General features: G+C 37.1%; 1 protein-coding gene across 1 annotated transcript; it reads left to right on the top strand.

Annotated features, from left to right (window-relative positions):
• The first annotated feature begins 5,904 nt into the window (after positions 1-5,904).
• LOC101166984 (diacylglycerol O-acyltransferase 1) lies at positions 5,905-19,698 on the top strand. Its single transcript, XM_023964319.1, has 17 exons — positions 5,905-6,346; positions 7,631-7,718; positions 9,456-9,496; positions 10,453-10,538; positions 12,648-12,700; positions 13,143-13,248; positions 14,543-14,671; positions 14,889-14,957; positions 15,068-15,171; positions 15,691-15,729; positions 15,873-15,914; positions 16,001-16,045; positions 16,440-16,552; positions 16,900-16,965; positions 17,378-17,465; positions 17,577-17,639; positions 18,797-19,698. The coding sequence occupies exons 1-17, from the start codon at positions 6,120-6,122 to the stop codon at positions 18,944-18,946; spliced, it is 1,509 nt and encodes a 502-aa protein (XP_023820087.1). The 5' UTR covers positions 5,905-6,119; the 3' UTR covers positions 18,947-19,698.
• Positions 19,699-21,242: the final 1,544 nt, after the last annotated feature.

Here is a 21,242-nt window from a genome sequence, read left to right as displayed (position 1 = left end):
ACGTATCTTTCTCTGTCAAGCCCTCCTTTGCTTTCCTTGTGGTTTGATTTCTTTTGTATTAAGTCTTTAAGTAAAATATTTTTAAGTACTTTTTGTTTTATTTCTAAAGCTTGAAGACTATGTTGTGTCCTCTGTGTTAGACTTCCTTCTTTATAGACTGAGCTATCACAACACAACTCTGCTTTATGTTTAGATCGCTGATCTCAGTTACATGAATCTGTTGCTGGGTCTTTCCACACAAACCAAACAGAGTGCTGTATTTTTCTGTATGCCTCATAGATAGCCAATCAATAATTAACAAGCTGTTATTTAGCAAGTTATAAATGACCTACTATTTATTTGTTAACGATTTATAAGTGTGTCTTACTAATTAGTAATAGATCATAAACAATATGTTGGTAAATTACTCACTAATGACTTGTTAAGTATCAGTTGAAAGTTTAGATATGTTACTGGAACGTTATTTTAAAGTTGTAATTATGACAAAATAAATATTGACTAAACAGTAGCTAAAAAAAGGGTGTTAATAAAGGTTGGTGAACTGAAAAAATATAGATAACGCAGTGAGAGCAGGCCTTGTACTTATGAAAAGACCTTGAGAGAAGACTTTGCTTCTCAGTTTAAAAAGAAAAAACATCCGTTACTTCTTCCGCTTCAGTTTCCTGTTTTAAAGTTCAGATAAACCAAGAATCTTTTTTTGCACTGACATTACTTTTGTCCTTTAATTCTGCCATTTTTCTTTTTATTATTTTCATAATAAAATAATGGAGAAACCAGACTTTTTCTCAGCTTAAGAAAAGGGCTTAGGCAGCATCTGCAGTTACTGATGGTGAAAGATCGGAGGATCATTCATAAACTCTACAATGACTGAGCTTTCTACAAGATTGAGCCCACACAGGACTTTATAAATCTGCCGATAAGGACGTGTGAGCACATTTCTGCCTTTGGTCATTAATCTACACAAGGTTTAATATAAGCACAGCCCCCTGTGTGCAGTTAAGAGAAGATGGTCTAAGATTAAGCTCTGAGATACAGCAAAAATCCAAGACTGTTTTATGTAGTTCTGAAAAATATTGGAAGGTTAATCAACTGAGAGAGCCCCCCCCCAAAAAAAATAAACGTGTCGTTTTTACAGGGGATTGATGAGATAAGAGCCCAGACTTTTATCAGGCTGTTGAAACATTTGCATTGAAAGATCAGGGTGTTTGTAGCTCTTTAGGCAGCAGAAGATACAGATCTATTCTAGGCTGTGTGGAAAGAAAAAGTTGGAATCAGTCAATCCTTCATCCAATCTTTCTCTTTTTTTCTATATAATTTTGGTCTCCTCATCTCCCTCCCTTCAGTGTCTTAGAGATGGATGGACAAAGTGTGCAAGAGTCCTTGGCTGAACTGCTGACGTGGCGCCAAGCCCTCGAAAAGCCCGGTGACGCCTCTATTTGTCTCTCTCAGTGACGCAGTCTTTCACACGTCGTGCATGCACGGCCTGTGCACCACACACTCACAGGTGCATGCCTCCGCTGCCCAAAAAGCACGCACGGTGATGTATTAATAAACACACGTGGAGAAAAGTGCACTGCTGCACGCCCGACTTCAGATTTATGTGCTTACACTTGCAAACGCACAACATTCACTGGAGCATGCAGAAAAACAGATTCAGGGGGCACGTGCGTGTGTTAACAACCAACACCCCGTTTTATCCATCTCTGTCTACCTAGCGACACCTCCATTCGCTTCTTCAATATAATCGGCATCAGTCTGTGTTGTCACACATGCCAGATGCACCTACACACACTTCGATGTTGGAGTGTCTGCTCCTCTTCAGCTCGCGTTAAAGTGAGTCATCCATCCTTCCACAGCTTCATCACAACCTGCAAGGGCAAACACACATCTTTACTTTTTTTTTTGCTCCCTCTGTTGCTCCAAGGGGAAAAAAAGGTGGAGACATGCAGCACAACGAAAGTGGAATCCCTCCATCTCCACTCGCCTTGCTTTTTTTTTTTTCTCCCAAGTTCCCCCTCTTGTCTCCATATTTATCATTTGTCTTCATTTCAGTCGGCCTATATTTGACTCCACGGTTCCCCTTTCTCTGGATCCAGGCTGCAGCTTTATGTAAACACTTCAGTCTACAGAGAAATGTGATGCAACAGAGCAGAGCCAGATCTATCAGAAGTGAAGCGTTGTGTTTTTTGTTTTTATTCAGAATATTTGTAGTTCCATGTGCTAATTTGCTGCTTTATGTGCAAAAAAAGAGTAACAATGTGCTTTTTTTGGTAATGTACGTCTTGAGAGGTTAGAGGTAAGCAACTCAACCGTTTTTTGGAGTAAAATTTTGCGACGTGATCTATAATGTTTTACAATTTTAACCTATTTAATAAAAGTAATAGATAAAAACATCCAGAACTAAATCACAGAGAATATTTTACTTGCATGGAAATGTATGTAATGACAGAGAGAAACCTGCAGGTTGTTGCCATGTGGCTCCTTCAGTTGAGCGGTGAGCCTGTAGAAAGCCTCCGTTTTGGAGGCCTCATACAGAAACTATGAATAATGCATTGCTAAAACCTCTTATTCTCTAAATTTTAAATGGCTTTCTGTTATCAAAAATAACTTCATCTGTGTAGTATTAGGTAACTCGCACGCAACACTGTGGCTTCCACAGGAAAGAAAAGGCACCAAATCCAGAGACAAATTCTTTGCTTTTTTCCAGCTCTATAATTTATTAAAAAATTATGAACTGAAATCATATTTCAGCCTCATTTACACTTAATTTCACATAGAAACGTGGGGTGTTTTGATAAGCTGTGAAATGTATGTCAGTGATGAGTTGACAACGGAGATTTGCTTGCATCACTCACTAAGAATACAACTTGTAAATGGATGGAAAAGATTTGCCTGACTCACCAAAAACAGCTTGGACTCCCTCTACTGGTTGCTTTAGCAGTCAAGCAGAAGAGGCTGAGAAAAGTCATTATTACTATTTATACTAAAGTCTCAGTCTTACAATTAAAAACGTGCTTAACCCTTGTGCTATCTTAGATGACCCCACCCTTACATTGACATGTTCTTCTCCCTACCATGACAAAGGTGGATAAAGGTGGAAAGATTTCATGTAATCCATGGACACCAGTGAAGATCACAAATCAATAATGAAAAAAGGTTCAGCGCACTGTCTAGTGGGTCTAGATGACCCAACTCTCAATGATAAAGTGCCTAGGATAGCACAAGGGTTAAACCTTTTGTTAGTAGCTTGCAATAATCTGTAATGATCATAATCATAATATTTTCCTTTTACTCTCGAACAGATTTCCTGTTCTTATTCCATATTCAAACAGTTTTGAAGGATTGAAATATTATCAAATTTTCTTCCATCATCATCTGAACAGGAAATAATAGTATTTTGGGGGATTTCAGAGCATAAAAAGCTAGAATGCACACGAATCCTAAAGATAAAAAATAAATAAAATTTAGGTCAGAATAAGTTTCTTATTACTTTTTAAAACCCTGTTTTGTTTGTTTGTTTGATTGTTTGCTTGTATCATAAACTGCTTAAATGGCAATTTATTCAATTTTAATGGCTTAAAGACCTACTTCAATGAAAATTGTGTTTCTGATGTTCTTGTGGGATTTTTCTGATAATGGAGAACACATATAAAGGAAATTAAAGTTAAAATCGCATTTTTGAGTATTTCTTTATTCAAGTCGTGAATAAGGAGCAGACGAATAAAAAATGCTGTTGTGAAAAGAGTTTGTTTGTGACGTGGAAGATACGCTGGCGGGCCACAAGTTTCCAGCTCTCAGCAACGGGGAGGAAGGAGGGGGAGGGCTTGTCCCACGGTTCTGTCCACAACTCAGGTGAGTTTCTAATGAACTAGTCCTACTCTATGTCCTAGAAAACGACACAGGTTTTGTGGTTTAGGCTAAAAACGACATAATCATAATTAAAAGACCACTGGGAACACTTACATACAATACATACATACATACATACATACAATACACTTGCAATAACTCAAAAGATGATCAGAGTGGGACTTTAAATAAGGACATATAGTATGTTGCAACACGAGGTTTTGATTGGGAAAATAAACTGGTCATAAGTTTTTTTTTATGCTATTCTTAAAGGTCCTTATCCCAACAACAGCAGACAGGCTCATTAGTCTAAAAGACAAGTGTATGGACATTGAGGACTGATAAAGCTGGATCAATACTACTGATCACTTCTCTTCTGAGCATGGATAAAAGCACAGAATAGAAAAGACCGAGCGGACATTCACTTGAAACGTTTTTTTTTCCTGAAGTTTGTTTCTAAAAAACCAGAAAAGAAAGAAACTTTTGAGATCAAACATAACTACTAGATGTCCCAGGGTTTAATTTTAATTAAAGCAGCAGATAACTGCTTTTTGCAATATTTTTTTATATTATCAGTTCTAAAACGTAATGTCTCACGTAATCCCTGGAAGCATTATTTAAAGTCTAACTATATTCATTTTTTGACCTATAATAACAGCATTCCCAGTGGTCTTTGAATTATGATTTTGCCATTCTGAGCCAAAAAAAAAAAACCTGTGTTGTTTTCCAGAACGTAGTATCTGCAGAGCAGCAGTACTTCATCTGAATTGTGGGCGGGACTGTTCTTGTGGACTAAGCCTCTCCTTATTTCCCATCATCCCTTTGATTAGTCTCTCTCCCGCCATCTTACAGCCCCTTACACCCCCAACCTAAGATTACAACAAAATGGTGATCAATACTGGAGTTATTTAGCCGGATAGTTTTGAGACATCTCAAATGAAGAAAACCAAGCTGTACATGGATCTATTTTTCTGCAAGTGGATGCATCAGATTGAAGCAGGAAGCTTGTGGCCCGTCGGTCGTAGTTATTTCACAACTACAAGCTTTTTCAAAGAGCATTTTTTCATCTGCTCCTGATTCATGATTTGAATAAAGAAATACTCAGAAACAAAATTTTAATTTTCTTTATGTATGTCCTCCATCATGAGAAAAATGATACAAGAACATGTTAAAAAAAGCACACAATTTTCATTGGAGTTGTTAGTAGTTGGTACTTGTTGGAAGTAGTTCACTGAAACTTAAAAATGTAATAAAGGGCGGCCGTGGTGCAGCGGTAGGGCGGTCGACCCATGATCATAAGATTGCAGGTTCGATACCCACCTTGCATGCCCATGTGTCGAAGTGTCCTTGGGCAAGACACTGAACCCCACCTTGCCTCTGGTGGGAGGTTGGCGCCAGTGTTTGGCAGCAGAGCCACTGCCAGTGTGTGAATGTGTGTGTGCATGGGTGAATGGGACTGTGACTGTAAAGCACTTTGGGCCTTCATAAGAAGGTAGAAAGCACTATATAAGTATACGCCATTTACCATTTAATGAATTAAAAGGAAACTTGATTTTTCTATCATGCTGCCAAAGTAACTATAGATGATAAGGTTACATGGTATGTTTTGTTTTGTTGACCACTCATATCTAATACTTTATGTACAACACTGTAGAAACATGCTTTGAAAGAGATCTTTATTATTATTTTAGTCACTTCCTTTTACAAAAGCCACTTTTGGATGAATTGTGTGAACTGTTGCTATACAAAACGAAAAAGAAACCACATTATGGATAATAAAAAAACTTAAAAATAATATTGTAACTCTTTCTGGATGTGTTCTGACATGTTTGTTAGTCGTGTCAAAGTTTCGACTGTTAGTCAGAATGAATTGGGATCAAATGAAAGTTTGGTGATGTCTGCACCAGCAGTATGAACCAACCTCGTGTTTCACGAAACCCTTTAGGCGTGTCTGTGTGAGAATTTGTACAAATTTGATAGTAATTCATGGCTCCACGTGTTCGAATCGCCTCTGGGGCAAGGACCTGCTCACCACCACAATCAAACAGGTTACAGTTTTGTGCTGCGTTCACGGCCCATGTCGTCATCAGTACACACCTACCACCCTCGAAGTGAGCGGACGGAGTAATTCGAGCTCTTTCGCCATCCGTCTACTTCCTTTTTATTGAAGCCCACGCTGTGTCAAAATGGACTAGAACTGCAGGGCATGCCGTCGTACGAGGTAAACACTTAAGCGGAACTTTACAGTTGATGTCTTTTTTTCTGTCATCATGGGTGACTTGAACTCAGCGGAGACCATAACACGAAAGAGAAGATCGACTTTGTCCAGCGCGAAAGGCTCGAGCCTGCAGCCGCTGAGTGACAGCCACGCAGCGGCGAGCCCGAGGCAGTCGCTCGGGGACCCAAACCCCGAAGATGAATCCAGAGACCGACGGGAGGGGAACAAGCCGAAAGGCGATAAATGGAGGCCAAAGAATGACATTAGTGCAAGACTGAGGTGAGTCTGCTAAACTTGTAACAGTATTTCGCAACTCTGCCCCAGGCAAACTGCATTTTCATTTCTAATGCACTCTTAAGTAAACTTTCGTCTTAACTGATGTTTTTTCTTGCGGCGGTTTACGACAGTGTTGGTCAAAAAACGGCATAAACAAACCACAAAGGTTATTTTCTGTAGTTTCCGGTTTTTTCATGCTTTTTTCTATTTTTTTTTTTTTAGTCTTTTGTGCTTCTGTGAAGTCTAGAAAAAAAATCACTTCAGTCGTTCAGTGAAATCTTATGAATAAGATTAAAATATTGTAAGCTTAGTCTGTCGTTAGCTTTTGAACTTACTCCAAAAAATGAAAAAAAAAAAAGAGCATTCCGATCCCTCCCCTAAAATTCGTTTGCATTTCTAGTTGACTGCTGCAGAAAGACAAAAGTTAGAACCCAAATGTTTTTGACCCCCTTTTTTTCCGGGTCACTGGGGGGTCATTGTATTTCATGCACCTCACGCCTCAGCTGTGTTGGTCACATCATTAAAGTTATTGTAAAACCATCTAGGGAGGCTGGTCAAGGCTTCAGTGTGTCAAACAGGTGATGCCTGAGGCCATTTCCTCAGTTTAAGGTAGTTCTTTTCCACTCCAGTTATTTGGATTTGAGCTCTTTGGGTGACATGGATGACTGGGGAATCTACGCAAGTAAATGCACTTTACCTGTATGTTTGTCATTGTCCTCAATTTAAAATAACAAACAAACATTTGCTTTTTCTTAACTTCTCATCCAAATTTGTCATTGGGACATACGTATAAGTACATGTCATCAAAGCTATTAAAGTTAGATTTAACAGTAAATCAATTATTTATTTGTATTAATTTCAAAATGCATTATACAGTTTTCTTTAAAATTAATTTCTTGTTTTTTGTTTGGTTTTGTTGTTTTGTAAAAAAAAAACGGCTACTTCAAGATTTCTAATTTTAAACAGTTTGATCTTTTTCAGTTTTTAGATTGGAAATTTGAAAAAAAAAAGACTAATTTAAAACAACCCTGTTAGAATCACAAACTTGAACATCAAAGCCCTAACTGTAATGACTTTAACTTGCTCCAAGAAGTAAGTGTGAGTGTATCCAGTTGTTCATCTATAGAGCATATCTTACGGTTTGTTTGATCAAGGCAGATGTGGGTTCTAGTAAAGTCCTGTCTTTTAAAAACGCTGCGTTATCATGAGACCCTAAGATTCCTGACAGCACATTTGTGGCTTAGAAAGTTGATGTCTGTGCAAAAACCTTTTCTATTCTATTTGCAGCTGCCACAAGACACAGCAGTCCCTTTTGAGTTCAGCCAGTGGCTACAGTAACTACAGAGGAGTACTCAACTGGTGTGTGGTAATGCTGGTAAGATTAGTTTTCGCACACTCCACACCTTTAGCTGTGATAAATGGCATATCAGAACTCCTTTGAGGTATCAGCAAAGTACTTTGAGTTAAGGGTGGTGTTTTCATTCAGCAGCTGTTTATGCAGACTTTTTAAGTTATGACAGTTTTTATGACAGCAGTTAGTGATATTAGAAGGGCAATAATGATTTTTGCATGTTCTTTTTACAGCAGAAAGAACAATGTCACTGAAACATCTTACAAATAGTGTAGCATAGAAGGCGCGCCAAACTATAAGGGGCATAAAGTAGGACAAAAGAGTCAAGTGTGAAGTCCATCAGTGAGTCAGACTTTATTAACTGCATTCACAAACCCAGCAAAAAATATATGTCATAAACATTTTCACCTGTGGTATGTGTAAAAAAGGAAAACATAGGAAGTTCCCAAAAAAGATGCTAAAAAATGACTGAATTTTTAAAAATTTGACAAAAAACTAAAAAATATTAAAATGATACTAGAAACTTGGTCATTGGTCCACCCATTCCTGGGACACGTGAGAGTTCTCTGGAGAAGGCACAGACTCCTTGACAACCAACATATTGAAATTAATGTAAATAGTTTTGCTCGGGTGAAAATCACCCAGCGATGAAAAGGGTTAAAAACAACAGTGAGTGTGTCTTACAGTGCAGAAATTACGGTAAACCCCCTTTTTTTTAAATTAGTCACCGGCATAGCAAAGTAACATCTTTGTAATTAAAAACGTAAAGTAAAATGACCATCTCAACTTCAGTTTTCCCACTCCAAAGAGTTTAAACAAATGCCATGGCATTGTTATTTAGCTCTGGATTACCACCCTTAAAATATAAACAGAACATCTCCAACCAGATGAGAAATCCATGGCTCCTAAAACACACTGAACAAACAACAGAGGCAAACGTAGTTTCACTTTTAAGTATGGAATGCAGCCACTTAAACACTCCTACCAAAGGACATATTGATCAGGAAAGAGGAGAGACAAGATAGAACTGCCGTAACACTGCTAGGGTTTTTGAGAGGATTCACAAGCAGACAGAGTTAGCTGTATGAGGTGGGTTGTGGGTTCACACTACTGTAATTACTAGAGATGCAACAATTCTGGATTGAAAACTGAACTGTAAATCGTAGAGAAAGTGATTCATTGCATCCCTACCTGTAGCTGCAACCTACCTGATTTTTCAAAAATGTCAAGCAGACCTGAGAGGAATAGTTTATTCATTGTTTTATTACATTACTCCAGGCTTAGTATGAAATATATATATATATATATATATATATATATATATATATATATATATATATATATAGGTATATATATATATAGGTATATATATAGGTATTCCTGCTTAGAAAAAGCTTTTAAATGTTATTCTCTTATGTTTTTTTTTTCTAATGCAGAAATGGGACTAATTAGCTTTTTTCTTATATATATATATATATATATATATATTATATATATAAGGATTTTTACACAAAAACCCATTCTCAAGAGATTTTCAGAATTTTTCATGTTGTCTTTGCTAATAGAACATTACAGTTTATTTAAAAATATGAGCAAAGAAAGTGAGCCTGAAGGAATGATGTAGAAAAAGGAATGAAATGGAAAAAGACGAATAACTGAGGAGGTCACAAGAGAAAAAACAACCGCTACCAACTGTTATTAATAATTGAGTTGCTACACTAATATGTATATTTTTATTCATATCTTGTGTGTTTATTTTAGGTGCTGAGTAATGCTCGCCTCTTCTTAGAAAACCTGTTAAAGTAAGTATACTTAAGTAGTAAAAATTACATCTACTCTGTTTAAATTATTTGGAGTTGAATAAAAATCACCTTTTTTCGGCTTTATAATTCATATCTAATTATATGTCATTTCTACAAATTTGTAAAAATATTTTGTCTTTTTCAATACTCTTGCTATTTATCTCAAAAGTGTAGTTCTGCTGATGCAATAGCAAGACTAACATGTCACTTTTTTTTTTTTTCAAAACTGCCTTTGAACATTGAAGGTTTTATGTTTCCATTTAGAATTGGCGTCTTTTGAAAAATACTTCAAAATGACTGTAATTTTGAACGTCTTTTTTGCATTTTGCACTATATTACATGTCAAAAGTTGTCTTGAAATAGTCAATTTCAATGCAAGCAAAGCTTTCTCAATTTATTCTCAAGCTTTTCTCAATTTATTCCAAGTTGACTTTATGTTATCCAGAATGGGCAACAAAACAAATTCTAGGTGAATTTTTAGCATTCATTTTGTATGGTATAAAGATTCAAGATTCAAAATAAACTTTATTGTCAATCTCTATAATGTTTTCACATTCATAGATATTGAAATTCTGTTTCTTTTCAAACTCCAGTCTAAACGGGGAATCTAACTTCAAATTACAGAATAAAATAGAATAAGATGAACAAATAAGGTGTTAAAAAAAAAAGGTAATCATTTTTGAAATTCAGTAGAATTCCAAGTAATTTAAACATTTTCTCCCAATCTTTTGCCTTTGTTTACTGTTGAGGTGTCTAGTTACATGCAACCATAAAGACTCACTTTGAGAAGTAAGCTGCTAAACCAGCAGATTTTAATCACGTTATTTTAGTAATTGTGTGGAAAACTGAAAAACCTCCTCTGAGAAAGTTTAAATCAACAGTTGATGAAGCTCCAGATGTATCCCACGCTATTAGGAATCGTTTTTCTATAGGACTTTGTATTTGTATTCTTCCAGGTACGGTGTTCTTGTGGACCCCGTTCAGGTGGTTTCCTTGTTTCTGAAGGACCCCTACAGCTGGCCTGCAGCATGCCTGGTGATTGGTACGTAACTCTTTAGTACAGCATTTCAAAATAAAACCACTGAGGTAGGGCTGCACGATATGAGGAAAACTCCCGAAATGCGATATTACTGATTAATATTGCGATAACAATATAATTTGTGGTATATAAACAAATAGGAAAACAACCAAAAACATCATTCCCATTTCACTGCAACAGTTTAAAAATTAAACTCCAAATGACCCTTGAATGACATCTAACATAATAGAACTCCATCCGATTGGTCAACAACACGAAGGGATTCACTTGATTCATTAAATGTTTTAAGCTGCCATAAGATTGTCTTAGCAAATTTAAGGTAACCATTTATTGCAATTTTCCCTGTCTTTTGCAATATGCATATTACACAGCTTGATATCACGACAATGATAAATTTGCGGTATATTGTGCAGGCCTACACTGAGGTATGTCATTACGCACAACTCTTTTTTACTATTAATGATTTATTTTAGTGGTATCTGGATGGAAACCTGCATAGATCATAGTTGCATTATCTTTTTCTCCTTGTTTTAGTGATTTGCCGTGTTTTCTAAACACGTTGCTGTAGTCCCTTTCTTTTTTTTTCACTTCTACAGTGCATTGCAGTGAAAGTCTGCAGTGGTCCAGCTTGCAGAATCTCCTGAGGAACAATCACCTGCCCTATATTCTCCACATTTGTACTTTCTAGAAAAAAGGGGGAGCCAGAACTGGGGGATAGCAATAGAAAGTTAGATGTGAAGGGAAAGAATAGGGCAAGCATTAAATGGAGGATTAAATTAGGCGAATGAGTGTGCATGGAGGGCTGGGAAGAAGAGGGCAGAAGTGCCTCATGGAGACAAGACAGAGAAAAGGAGGAGTGAAAGAAGAAAAGTGGATGGAATGAGCTCAAATGACTGCAGGAACAAATGGGGACAACAGGTCAGGAAGAGAGCCAGTTTGCCGTGGCATGGATAGTAATGGTAGTTATTTACGCGGGGAAGCTTCTGAGGCGTTGCACCAGCAGCAGCTTCCACACATACATCAACTAAACATGCTCCAAAACACAAAAGATACATTTACATTTAAGTTTATATTTACATTTAAGTTTATATTTATATTTAAGTTTATATGCGCCACGATCAGATCAACAATCGGGATACCTATCTCAATCGGAAGGAAATTTGGATCTGAAAAAGTCGGGTTAGGGCAGAGTATTCCAAACATGACGCATTTTTATTCTGATCAGGCTTTTTTTCTGATTACTTTTGTCCATGTAACCGCAGCTATTGTTGACCGTAGAAGCTTACAGAAAGGTGTGGATCAAAAGTTCTGTGTATTTTTTCTCAAAATACTAAATCTGTCCAAAAAAAAGTAAGAATAATAAAAAGGCACAGTTTTGGGCCGACCTGAAAGCATGCTAATTTTTGCGATAAAATGTAACACCTTAAAGACCCACTCTACCTTCTCTGAGCTATTTTAAAAGCATTCCCAGTGGTTTTTTTTATTAAGATTTTGACATTTTTGGCACCAAAAAAACCCTACGTTGTTTTCTAGGACATAGCTTCTGCAGAACAGCAGTAGCTAAAAATGAGCCTTTGAGTTTTGGGTGGGACCATTAGCATGGAGCAACCCCATCCCCCCTTCCCCTCCCCATTGCAGAGCGGAGCAGGGAGCTTGAGGCACAGCCAGCATATTTTCTACATCACAAATAGGCTCTTTTTGTTAACTGCCTTTCTGCTTCTGTTCCTGATTCACAAGGATTTGAACTCTGAACTAATTTCCTTTATATATGTCCTCCATCATCACTAAAATGCCACAAGAATGTGAGCGTGTGTGTGGCGATTGACTGGCAACCCTGTCCAGGGTGCACCCCACAGTGCCTAACAGTAGCTGGGATAGGCTCCAGCAACCTCAGGACCCCGAAAGGGATTCAGCAGGATTGGAAAATAGATGAATTGAACGTGGGAGCGAATGAAGACTGATTCAATTTCCTAAATTTACTATTTATTTTATATTTAGTTTATGACATTGTAGTCCTTACAAAATAATCAAATTAAGAAAGAGAAGGCTACAAAAAATAAGTCGTGGTTATGATCGTGTTGGTGAGTTTTTGCTCTTTGCTTTCATTGACAGTATCCAATGTGTTCATTGTGGTTGCCCTCTACACTGAGAGACAGCTGTCGAAGGTGAGTAGAGCAGCTCTGCTTACATTTAAACACCGGAGCACAGTGGATTTCAACTCAAGTGTGAAATTTGGAGCACTTTGCAGTTCTCAGGAGGGATTATTTTTGCTAAAACTCTGTGACTGGGCGACTCTCTAAAGTTGCATCTGCACATGTTAAATGGTAAAATGAATTAGTCTCACCATTTGCATTCAGGGCATATTCAGTTATGCTCTGTCTGTTTGGCATGAATATGGAAAATTACCAGCCCTTTTTTCTTTCAAACTTTACTAGGCCACCATCACGAGAAATGTCAACTGTTCATAAGCAGACAAAATCAAATCATAAAATATTCTTTTTTTTTAGAATTAGGTCAATGATGAATGGTTAAAGTTAAGTCATTTTGTCTACTTTTTTCTTTGCGATTTCATTTAGAAAGTTCTTTTTTATTTCTTTTTCTATGCAGGGCTCTTTCAGTGAACGTGTGGGGTTCCTGGTCCACTTCGTCAACCTGGCAGTAATGCTAACATTCCCTGCTGCGGTGGTACTGGTACTTCCTTCTGTGACACCAGGTGCATTTACTATTTACAAATCTGTCTATACCTTTATTTTTCTATCTAAATATTTTTCTGTTCATGCTATCTTTAAAATTAAACATTATATGTGCAATATCTACGGGGCGGCCGTGCTGCAGCGGTCGACCCACGATCGTAAGTTGCAGGTTCAATTCCCGCCTTGCACGCCCATGAGTCGATGCGTCCTTGGGCAAGACACTGAACCAGTGGGTGTTCAAACTTTGGCCCTTCAGAGAAATGGTTAACTAGTTTGAAGGTGCAGTAAAGTGATTTCTCACACAAAGTTGTGGCAGGGTACACCCCACACAGGGCACTAGTTTGTCTCAGAGTCGTATTTAGTCACAGATTTATCCGAAACATTTAATGGAACTTCAAAATTAAACTGGAAGTTTTCAGGTTAAAGCTCTTAAAGTACATTTAACGCCTTAAGAAAAATAATTCTCAGTTTGGATTTAAGCCTATGGTGCCACATGGAAAGTTACAGGTAAAAAGCATATTTAACATTACATTTATTCACCAGATTATCACTAATTAGGAGTAAGAGCTTGTGATTTTTTTTTCCCCCCTGGTCTACTTTATGTGGAAGGTTTTTTCTTTCTACTTCAACCTCCACAGATGTCTCTAGTTTCTGTCTTCAGTAGCCGACTCAAAAACAATCAAACAGTTTAGGGGCCAAACTGAGCCGTAGAGACAGATGGTTAATGGATAAGATCTGCTGTCGTATGATGCCAGGTGTGCTGCAGACCTCATCTTCACCCAGTTGGCACAACAGGCAGTTTGGCTCGCTGTGTTTCTCAGCGTGCGGGTGTAGGTTTGTTCCTTTTTTTCGACACGGCCTGCTTAGATTGAGCATATGTTTGCAGCTGACGGACTGCCGGATGACAAACAGCTCAGCTGATGAGCTTAAGTCTGTGAAACATGTTTATTGAGCTCTTTTTAAATCAGTTTCAGCCATTTGGCCATCAAATACTGGCACAGTGTCGACTGCTGTGGTCTTTTAACCGCTTATAAATAAATGATGAATGGCTGGGTCACTTTATTAAGGTAATTAGTCCCACATATTTAAATCTGGAATGTAGATTTTAACGGTATACAATTTATTTTTTGGTTCAATTTCCTGTCAGTTTTCTCTGACATTTCCTTTTCTTTCACACATTTTTACTTCCCTCCACTATCTGCTTTCCGTCACTCCTTTCAGGTTCTGAAAATAATATATTTTTTTGCTCTTTTTCCTCATATAGATGTTGTAAACCCATCAGCTTTCCCTTGTTTGTCCTCTTTTTTTTCACAGTGGGTGGTGCATTTGCACTTGGTATCTACACCATTCTCTTCCTAAAGCTCTACTCCTACAAGGATGTCAACTTGTGGTGCAGGGAGCTGAGCACTGTCAAGGCCAGGAAGCTGGTCAGATCTCTGTCCTGTAAGTCACACAAATGCATTCATACATTTATGGTTTAGCTTGATGGAAATAAATAGAAAAGCAAGCTTTTTTTTTAAGCAAAGTCTTTAAAAAATGTCTTTCTTTCCACTACAGTGACACCTGCTGGAGGAGCTCTGTCACTGCAGCTCTCATAAAAACCTTAGGTTTTGATGACAAATTACTGACTTTTGACATTTACTTTAAATGGATGTTTTAGGTCCTACACCGCACCACTTCCATCGAGGCGAACACAAAGTGTGTTACCCTGGAAATTTAACCATCAGAGGTAGTTCAACTCATCTCACCAGGATTTCTTCAAAATAAGCCAATCATTTATCGCTGTCATTGTGCCTGTTTTTATTTTGTCCCTATTCGGGACTTGCTCTCTCTTTGCAGACATGTACTACTTTGTGTTTGCTCCGACTCTTTGCTACGAGCTTAACTTCCCTCGCTCCCCTGAAATACGCATGAGTTTCCTGCTGAGACGGCTTTTTGAGATGGTGAGGAAGCATTTCATGTCAGAATCATTGAATTACAATGACAGACCAGCCAACCATAGGACTTTTTATCCACATTTAGGATCTCCAAGCAAAATTCTAAGCATCAAAACGTTTGTTTATGAATGAATTTAAAGTTTCCATCTATATTAATATGTTTCTTTTGTTCAGCTTGTTGTTATTTTGTGTCAAAATTGCTTTTTAGTTTAGAGTTTTGGTTTTATTTTTTGTTTAAAATATTGGTGTTTTTGTTTTGTTTTGTTGAATTTGTTTGGCTGACAGTAGCTTTGGAGAGAAATTTCTTAAGGAGAAATGTAACTCTTTAAGGTGAAGTCGACTGTAGCTTAAATAATTACAGCAGATCCAGGCATCTTGAGAAAAAAAGTCAAACCATGACTTTTTAATGAAAAAATAAAAGAAGTTAAAGTATTTTTATTTAGCAGATTAAATAAAAAAAATGTATTTTCTCACAAATTCTGTCATTTCTTTCTGAAGCATCCCTCTCGTGTTCTCTCTCCACAGTTCTTTTTTATCCAGGTCTTGGTTGGTCTAACCCAGCAGGTACATTCAATCTTCTCTAACCTATTACAAATAAATTCTACTGGTTGTTTTTATAAAGCATTTTTCTGCTAAAGTAAAACTGTAATCTATTATTAAAAACAGAAAATGTACAGCCTTGTTTTTTGTGTGTTTCTCCATATTAGTGGATGATTCCCATCATTCAGAGCTCCATGAAACCACTAGAAGTAAGAATGCAAAATACTAAATAAAATTAAAAATATACTGAACACGTAAAATATCATTTTGTTAATGGGTTTCTCTTTTTTGTTAGGACATGGATTTATCCCGGATGACTGAGCGCCTCCTAAGATTAGCGGTAAAATATAAAAGCTTCCAACCTGAATATGTCTTCCTTTTTTCTAAGTTGTGCCGCAAAGTAGTTGTTTAATAAAAGCAAACAAGTAGTTAAAAAGGTATCCGTTATTACTAACCAGGTTAATAGTCAACAGTTAAACTTTAGCTGCCAATTTACCAACAGAATAATTCTGTTCGGGTATACATTTGTCAAAAGTTCAGTGCTTTGTGAATTTATAGTAAATACATAAATATTCACATTATAATCTCAATACATTAAATATTAATGTGAGAAAACAAGTGAAATTTTTAAAACAAAAGTTATTTAATTTTCTAGAGATTGGTCGCAAAAAAAATGAAAATATTCAAAGGGGGAGATTTGTGTGTTTGATTGTCTTTTTGTTTTCTGTCGTTAGGTTCCCAATCACCTTTTGTGGTTGATGTTTTTCTATTGGTTCTTCCACTCGTCCATGAATTTTACGGCGGAGCTGCTGCGCTTTGGGGACAGACAGTTTTACAAGGACTGGTGGTAAGTTTGTACGAACACGGAGATGTTAGGGGATTTTATGGAGCGAGTCCCAAAATACCGCGCAGCCTATTTGCCCTCTTATCACACTTAAAAGAAAAGAGACTTTAAAAAGTATTTTAGTCATGTATTTTAAAAAAGAGGTTTTTTTAATCTGCTGTGTGTGCATTTTCTGAATGTAGAACTTTGTGCATTGTCTGTATTAATGCAATATTTTTTCTCTGAATCTTTTTATTTTGCTTTCTACTTTTGCTTTTCTTAATATTTCCCTTTGTCTTATTATTGATGAACCTGCAGTGGAAAAAAAACAACCTTTTAAGTCTGTTAAAAGTTGCGGATGCTGTTTTCAGGAATTCCGAGTCGGTGACATATTTCTGGCAGAACTGGAACATCCCCGTGCACAAGTGGTGTCTGCGGTAAACCGTCCACACACTAAAGCACTTTGGGGGGAAATGAACGCCTGAACACTCGAGAGCTGCAACAGAATTGATGCTGGGAGACAAACTTAATGAGGCACACTGATGTATTTAGGAAATTGATTCATCATGCTTTGGTTTTAAGTGATAGTGAAAACACCATCTGCAGTGAGGCCCACAGCAGGAGGAGGAAATGAAACAAATAAAGCAACATGAATGCAAGGATTTTTTTTTTCCAAATATTTTTTATAATTTTATGTTGAAATAAAAGTAGAAGAACTCCCAACTGACAGATTTTAGTGTCAACAAGATTCACTTAAATGTTTAAAGTCATTTTTCTACCAATATAATTAGACAAAAAATAGGGACAGTTCGTGTGAATTTTCATAAAACTCCCTCATTTGTGTTTCAGACACTTTTACAAGCCACTGCTGAGGAAAGGATTCAGTAAAATAGCAAGCCAATCAGCTGTCTTCTTCTTGTCTGCCTTTTTCCACGAGGTAAGATCAGCAGGTAGAACAGGTTCAAAGCATTTATGCCAGACAGGAAACAATATGGTGTATATTCAGAACCTGACTGACATTTTGATTCCTCCTCTGTCTCTGCTTTAGTACTTGGTGAGCGTTCCTCTCAGGATGTTCCGACTTTGGGCTTTCACCGGCATGATGGCACAGGTGAGACCCAACTTTTCTGACTGCTTTGATTAAGGGCAACATCAAAACACAAGTTAGGAAGCTGCTGCAATTAAAAGGACAGATGTACATATAATGAAATGACTCAGAAGTAAAGGTCAGGGGTTGATAATGATGAGAGCAAAGTATGAGGAATTTATAAACTAATGATAAAAGTACAGTTAAAAAGAAGTGAATGCTCACAAACAGGAGGAATGAACTCATGAAAGAGGAAAATGTTAGGTAAAAAAGGACCAAAAAAATAAAAAACTGGGCAAAAACTACTTGACAGTTTAACTGGGGTTAAAAAAAGATTTATTAGGGCCTTATAGCCGTTGGTACATCTCTCCTCTGATGTACCAAACTTTGGGAGAGCATTGTCCCTACTGTACGCCACATTAGAGGGTGGCTGACACTGGCGGCGCCATCAACACATGCTGTTCTGAAGCGGAAATGGCGTCACCATAACTTCTGTCACCCAATGTCAATGTGTCCCGTTAACCAACACAAAGCCCCAGGCTCGGCAGCTTAAGCAAAAAGTCTGAATTGAAACTGAAAGCAAAGAGTGAGAGAGACAAGAAAACAAAAGTTGAAAATACAAAACAGCAGCTGTTACAAATACACTTTATTTCATTTGAAAAGAGTTTGGAATTTATGTTTTTTTATTATTCAAACTTTCTGTGTTTCTTTACATTTTCATATTTTTATATTTTTATCAAGTTTTTCTGAACTTCAGAGTTTAACCCTTTTTCAGGAGCTGTCGCCAGCGACAAATACCACAATCTTTGACCTTCCAAATATCATCGACTGTGTGCGCAGTTAGCACAATTCCAATGGATGTAAGCCGCGAAAAGCAGCTTTTCAGCTATAAAACTTTTTCTCTGCGTTAGAATTTGTTGGATTTACATCATCAATTGCATAAACAAGTTGTGACAGTAGTACAAAAATCTTGGTACTTTCTGTCTGTGACAACAGCTTTGTTGTGAAAGGGATAAAACTTTTTTCAAATTTGCAATTTTTTGTAATAAAAAACGTCTTACTACGCCGTTTTTCATTCACTTTATGATTATCCTGATTTGACCCCATACATCAACTTCAGAACTCGAACCACAGAAATCAATTATGCATCAAAAGTCTGTTTTTTCCTGTTCCCTCTGCAGCTTCCACTAGCCTGGTTTGTCGGTCGCTTCCTTCGTGGTAACTATGGCAACGCAGCAGTGTGGATTTCAATCATCATCGGTCAGCCGTTCGCTGTGTTGATGTATGTCCATGATTACTACGTGATGCACTATAAACAGGAGGACGTGTGACACAACTTCCTCCACGAAACGAGCCGTCCCTCTTAACAAACCTAACACACAGAAAAGCATTAGTTTACAATGATTCTTACTTCTTCCCTCTCATCTTTTAAAAATGAGACAAACCATTCAGTGTTTACCATGTGGTACTAAAGTAAATTAATATTGCTAGGTTTCTGTTTTTCATTAAATGCCTTAAAAATGGTGACTTCCTGTGAGGAATTTAAACTATTGCTTATTAAAGAAAAAGCAGCAAAATGATGAGGCAGCAACATCCTGACACACTGCTGGACAGGAATGTGAGGGAAATGAAGCGGAATGCAGCTTTAAACTCAGGTAACTTTCCAATTAGAGTCTATGATGGTCAGTCTGAGCTGAAAAGCTCAGGACTGCAGGAAAATTAATGTCTAAAAACTTGCTGTACACCTGAGATTTTCTATGCACAGACGGTATAATCATAGTAGCTGGAATTTTTTTTATTTTTTTATTTTTTCCGTTTCTTCTTGAGTTTGGGAGCCAAAGTGTCTGTACTCTGTGTTTTACATTAAAAGGGAATAAGAAATGAATGTATACCTATAGGACTGTGTTTTGTTGATCATTTTTGGATTACTGTCTTTGGGGCCAGCAATACTGTATTTTGACTTGTGAAATTGATAGTATTTTTACCTCAAGTGCCATAACAATAGTGTCTTTTGGTGTATTTAACATACTGTATGCAAGTGTAAAAAACCAAGTAAAGAATTTTATTTGAGAAACAAAATGAATTTACTTGTTTTATTTTTTTGTCTGATTTTGTTAATGAATTTTTTATTCAAATCTAATAAGAAAAAATGGAATCCAGATGTAAAGAGTATTCCACCTTCAACAATTTAATGTATTAAGAATAATACAATACACTGACTAATAACAAAAAGCAAAAGTGCTTTTCTTCCTCTCAACTATTCCACTTCTGACAGTTACAATGCCAAAGGAAATTGTTTTTATTAAGAGTTTATCTAATACTGATTTAAAGTTTTGCAAAAAGCAATTTTGCATTAGACGTTTTTAACCTTTATTTACCCTGATAAAAAAACCTTTTGAGATCTTTCGCAAAGGGCAACCTGACCAACACATCTTGAAAACATTACAACAACCACACAAAAAGGAAAAAGAAATAGAAATGTTAAAGTAAAACTATCAAAGAAAATGAAGAAGTAGACAATTTTATAAGTAAAATAAGACTTAAATAGTTGAGAACCAAATTAGTGACAAATTACACTAATCCGTACACAGATTAGAAATATTTTCTGTATAAGATGGTACAATGTTATGGATAAAATGAGACCATTTCATCTCGGTGTGTAGAGTGTTCCAGGCAGAAGAGGCAGCAGAACTAAAACCTTGTTTCCCCAAATTGGTCCAAACATGGAAGCAAGTGATAAATTTCACTTGAACAACAAACATAATGACTTCTTGATCTGTGGAGAAGAGAACAAATAAGTTGGAACAAGGCCAAGAAGAGTTTTGTAGATCAGAGTCACCCAGTCAGAATACTTTCACATACTCAGAACACAGCAATACACAGGCTTTAGAGACCGAATGTGTTTTGTGAAGACCTGGTCATTTGAACAAACTAAATCTATGGTTAACTTTTATTTGACGTATATGGCGCACATATCACGTTAAAATTACATAATAGAATCACGGATGAATTGCACGTGCTGAGTGTAATAATCACACACGGTTCATGTTCTACATAGATGTATGTGTTCTTTGCGTGGTTTATTCGTACCTCTTCTGTGTTTTTAATGTGGTTCATTCGTGACACATCTGTGAAAATTTCATGTAAAGACCTCAGCTATTCTCATTTTTTCCACGCATATTCACATCTGACCAGTTTGTAACCCTTGCACTATCCTAGGCACTTTAACATTAGGAGTTGGGTCATGTAGACCCACTAGACAGTGCTCTGAAAGTTTTTTCTTCAATGATTTGTGATCCTCACTATTGTCCATGGATTGGAGCCGGTTTAGCTCATGCTGGTTTGCGGCGCCTTCCGTCCGTGAAACCAGGGTTCGACTCCGGGCTGCTCCCTGTTCCCTTCTCTACTTCTGTGCTGGTCCCAAGCCCGGTTGCTTTGAGAGGGTTGCGTCAGGAAGGGCATCCGGCGTAAAACATTGCCAAGTTTACCATGCGACTCGTTCGCTGTGGCAACCCCTGCTGGGAAAAGCTGAAAGAGAAACAACAACTATTGTCCATGGATTACATGAAATCTTTCCACCTTTGTCATGGTAGGAATAACACGTCAATGTAATGGTGGGGTCATCTA

Source organism: Oryzias latipes, chromosome 16 (genome assembly GCF_002234675.1).
Source record: "Oryzias latipes chromosome 16, ASM223467v1".
Lineage (NCBI taxonomy): Eukaryota > Metazoa > Chordata > Actinopteri > Beloniformes > Adrianichthyidae > Oryzias > Oryzias latipes.
This window is presented reverse-complemented; position numbering and strand designations above follow the sequence as displayed.

Coding starts and splice junctions, on each gene's coding strand:
- LOC101166984 (XM_023964319.1), top strand. CDS start 6,120: ATGGGTGACTTGAACTCAGCGGAGACCATAACACGAAAGAGAAGATCG. Junction 12,701..13,142: donor CTGAGAGACAGCTGTCGAAG/GTGAGTAGAGCA, acceptor TTTTCTATGCAG/GGCTCTTTCAGTGAACGTGT. Junction 15,172..15,690: donor TGAGACGGCTTTTTGAGATG/GTGAGGAAGCAT, acceptor CTCTCTCCACAG/TTCTTTTTTATCCAGGTCTT.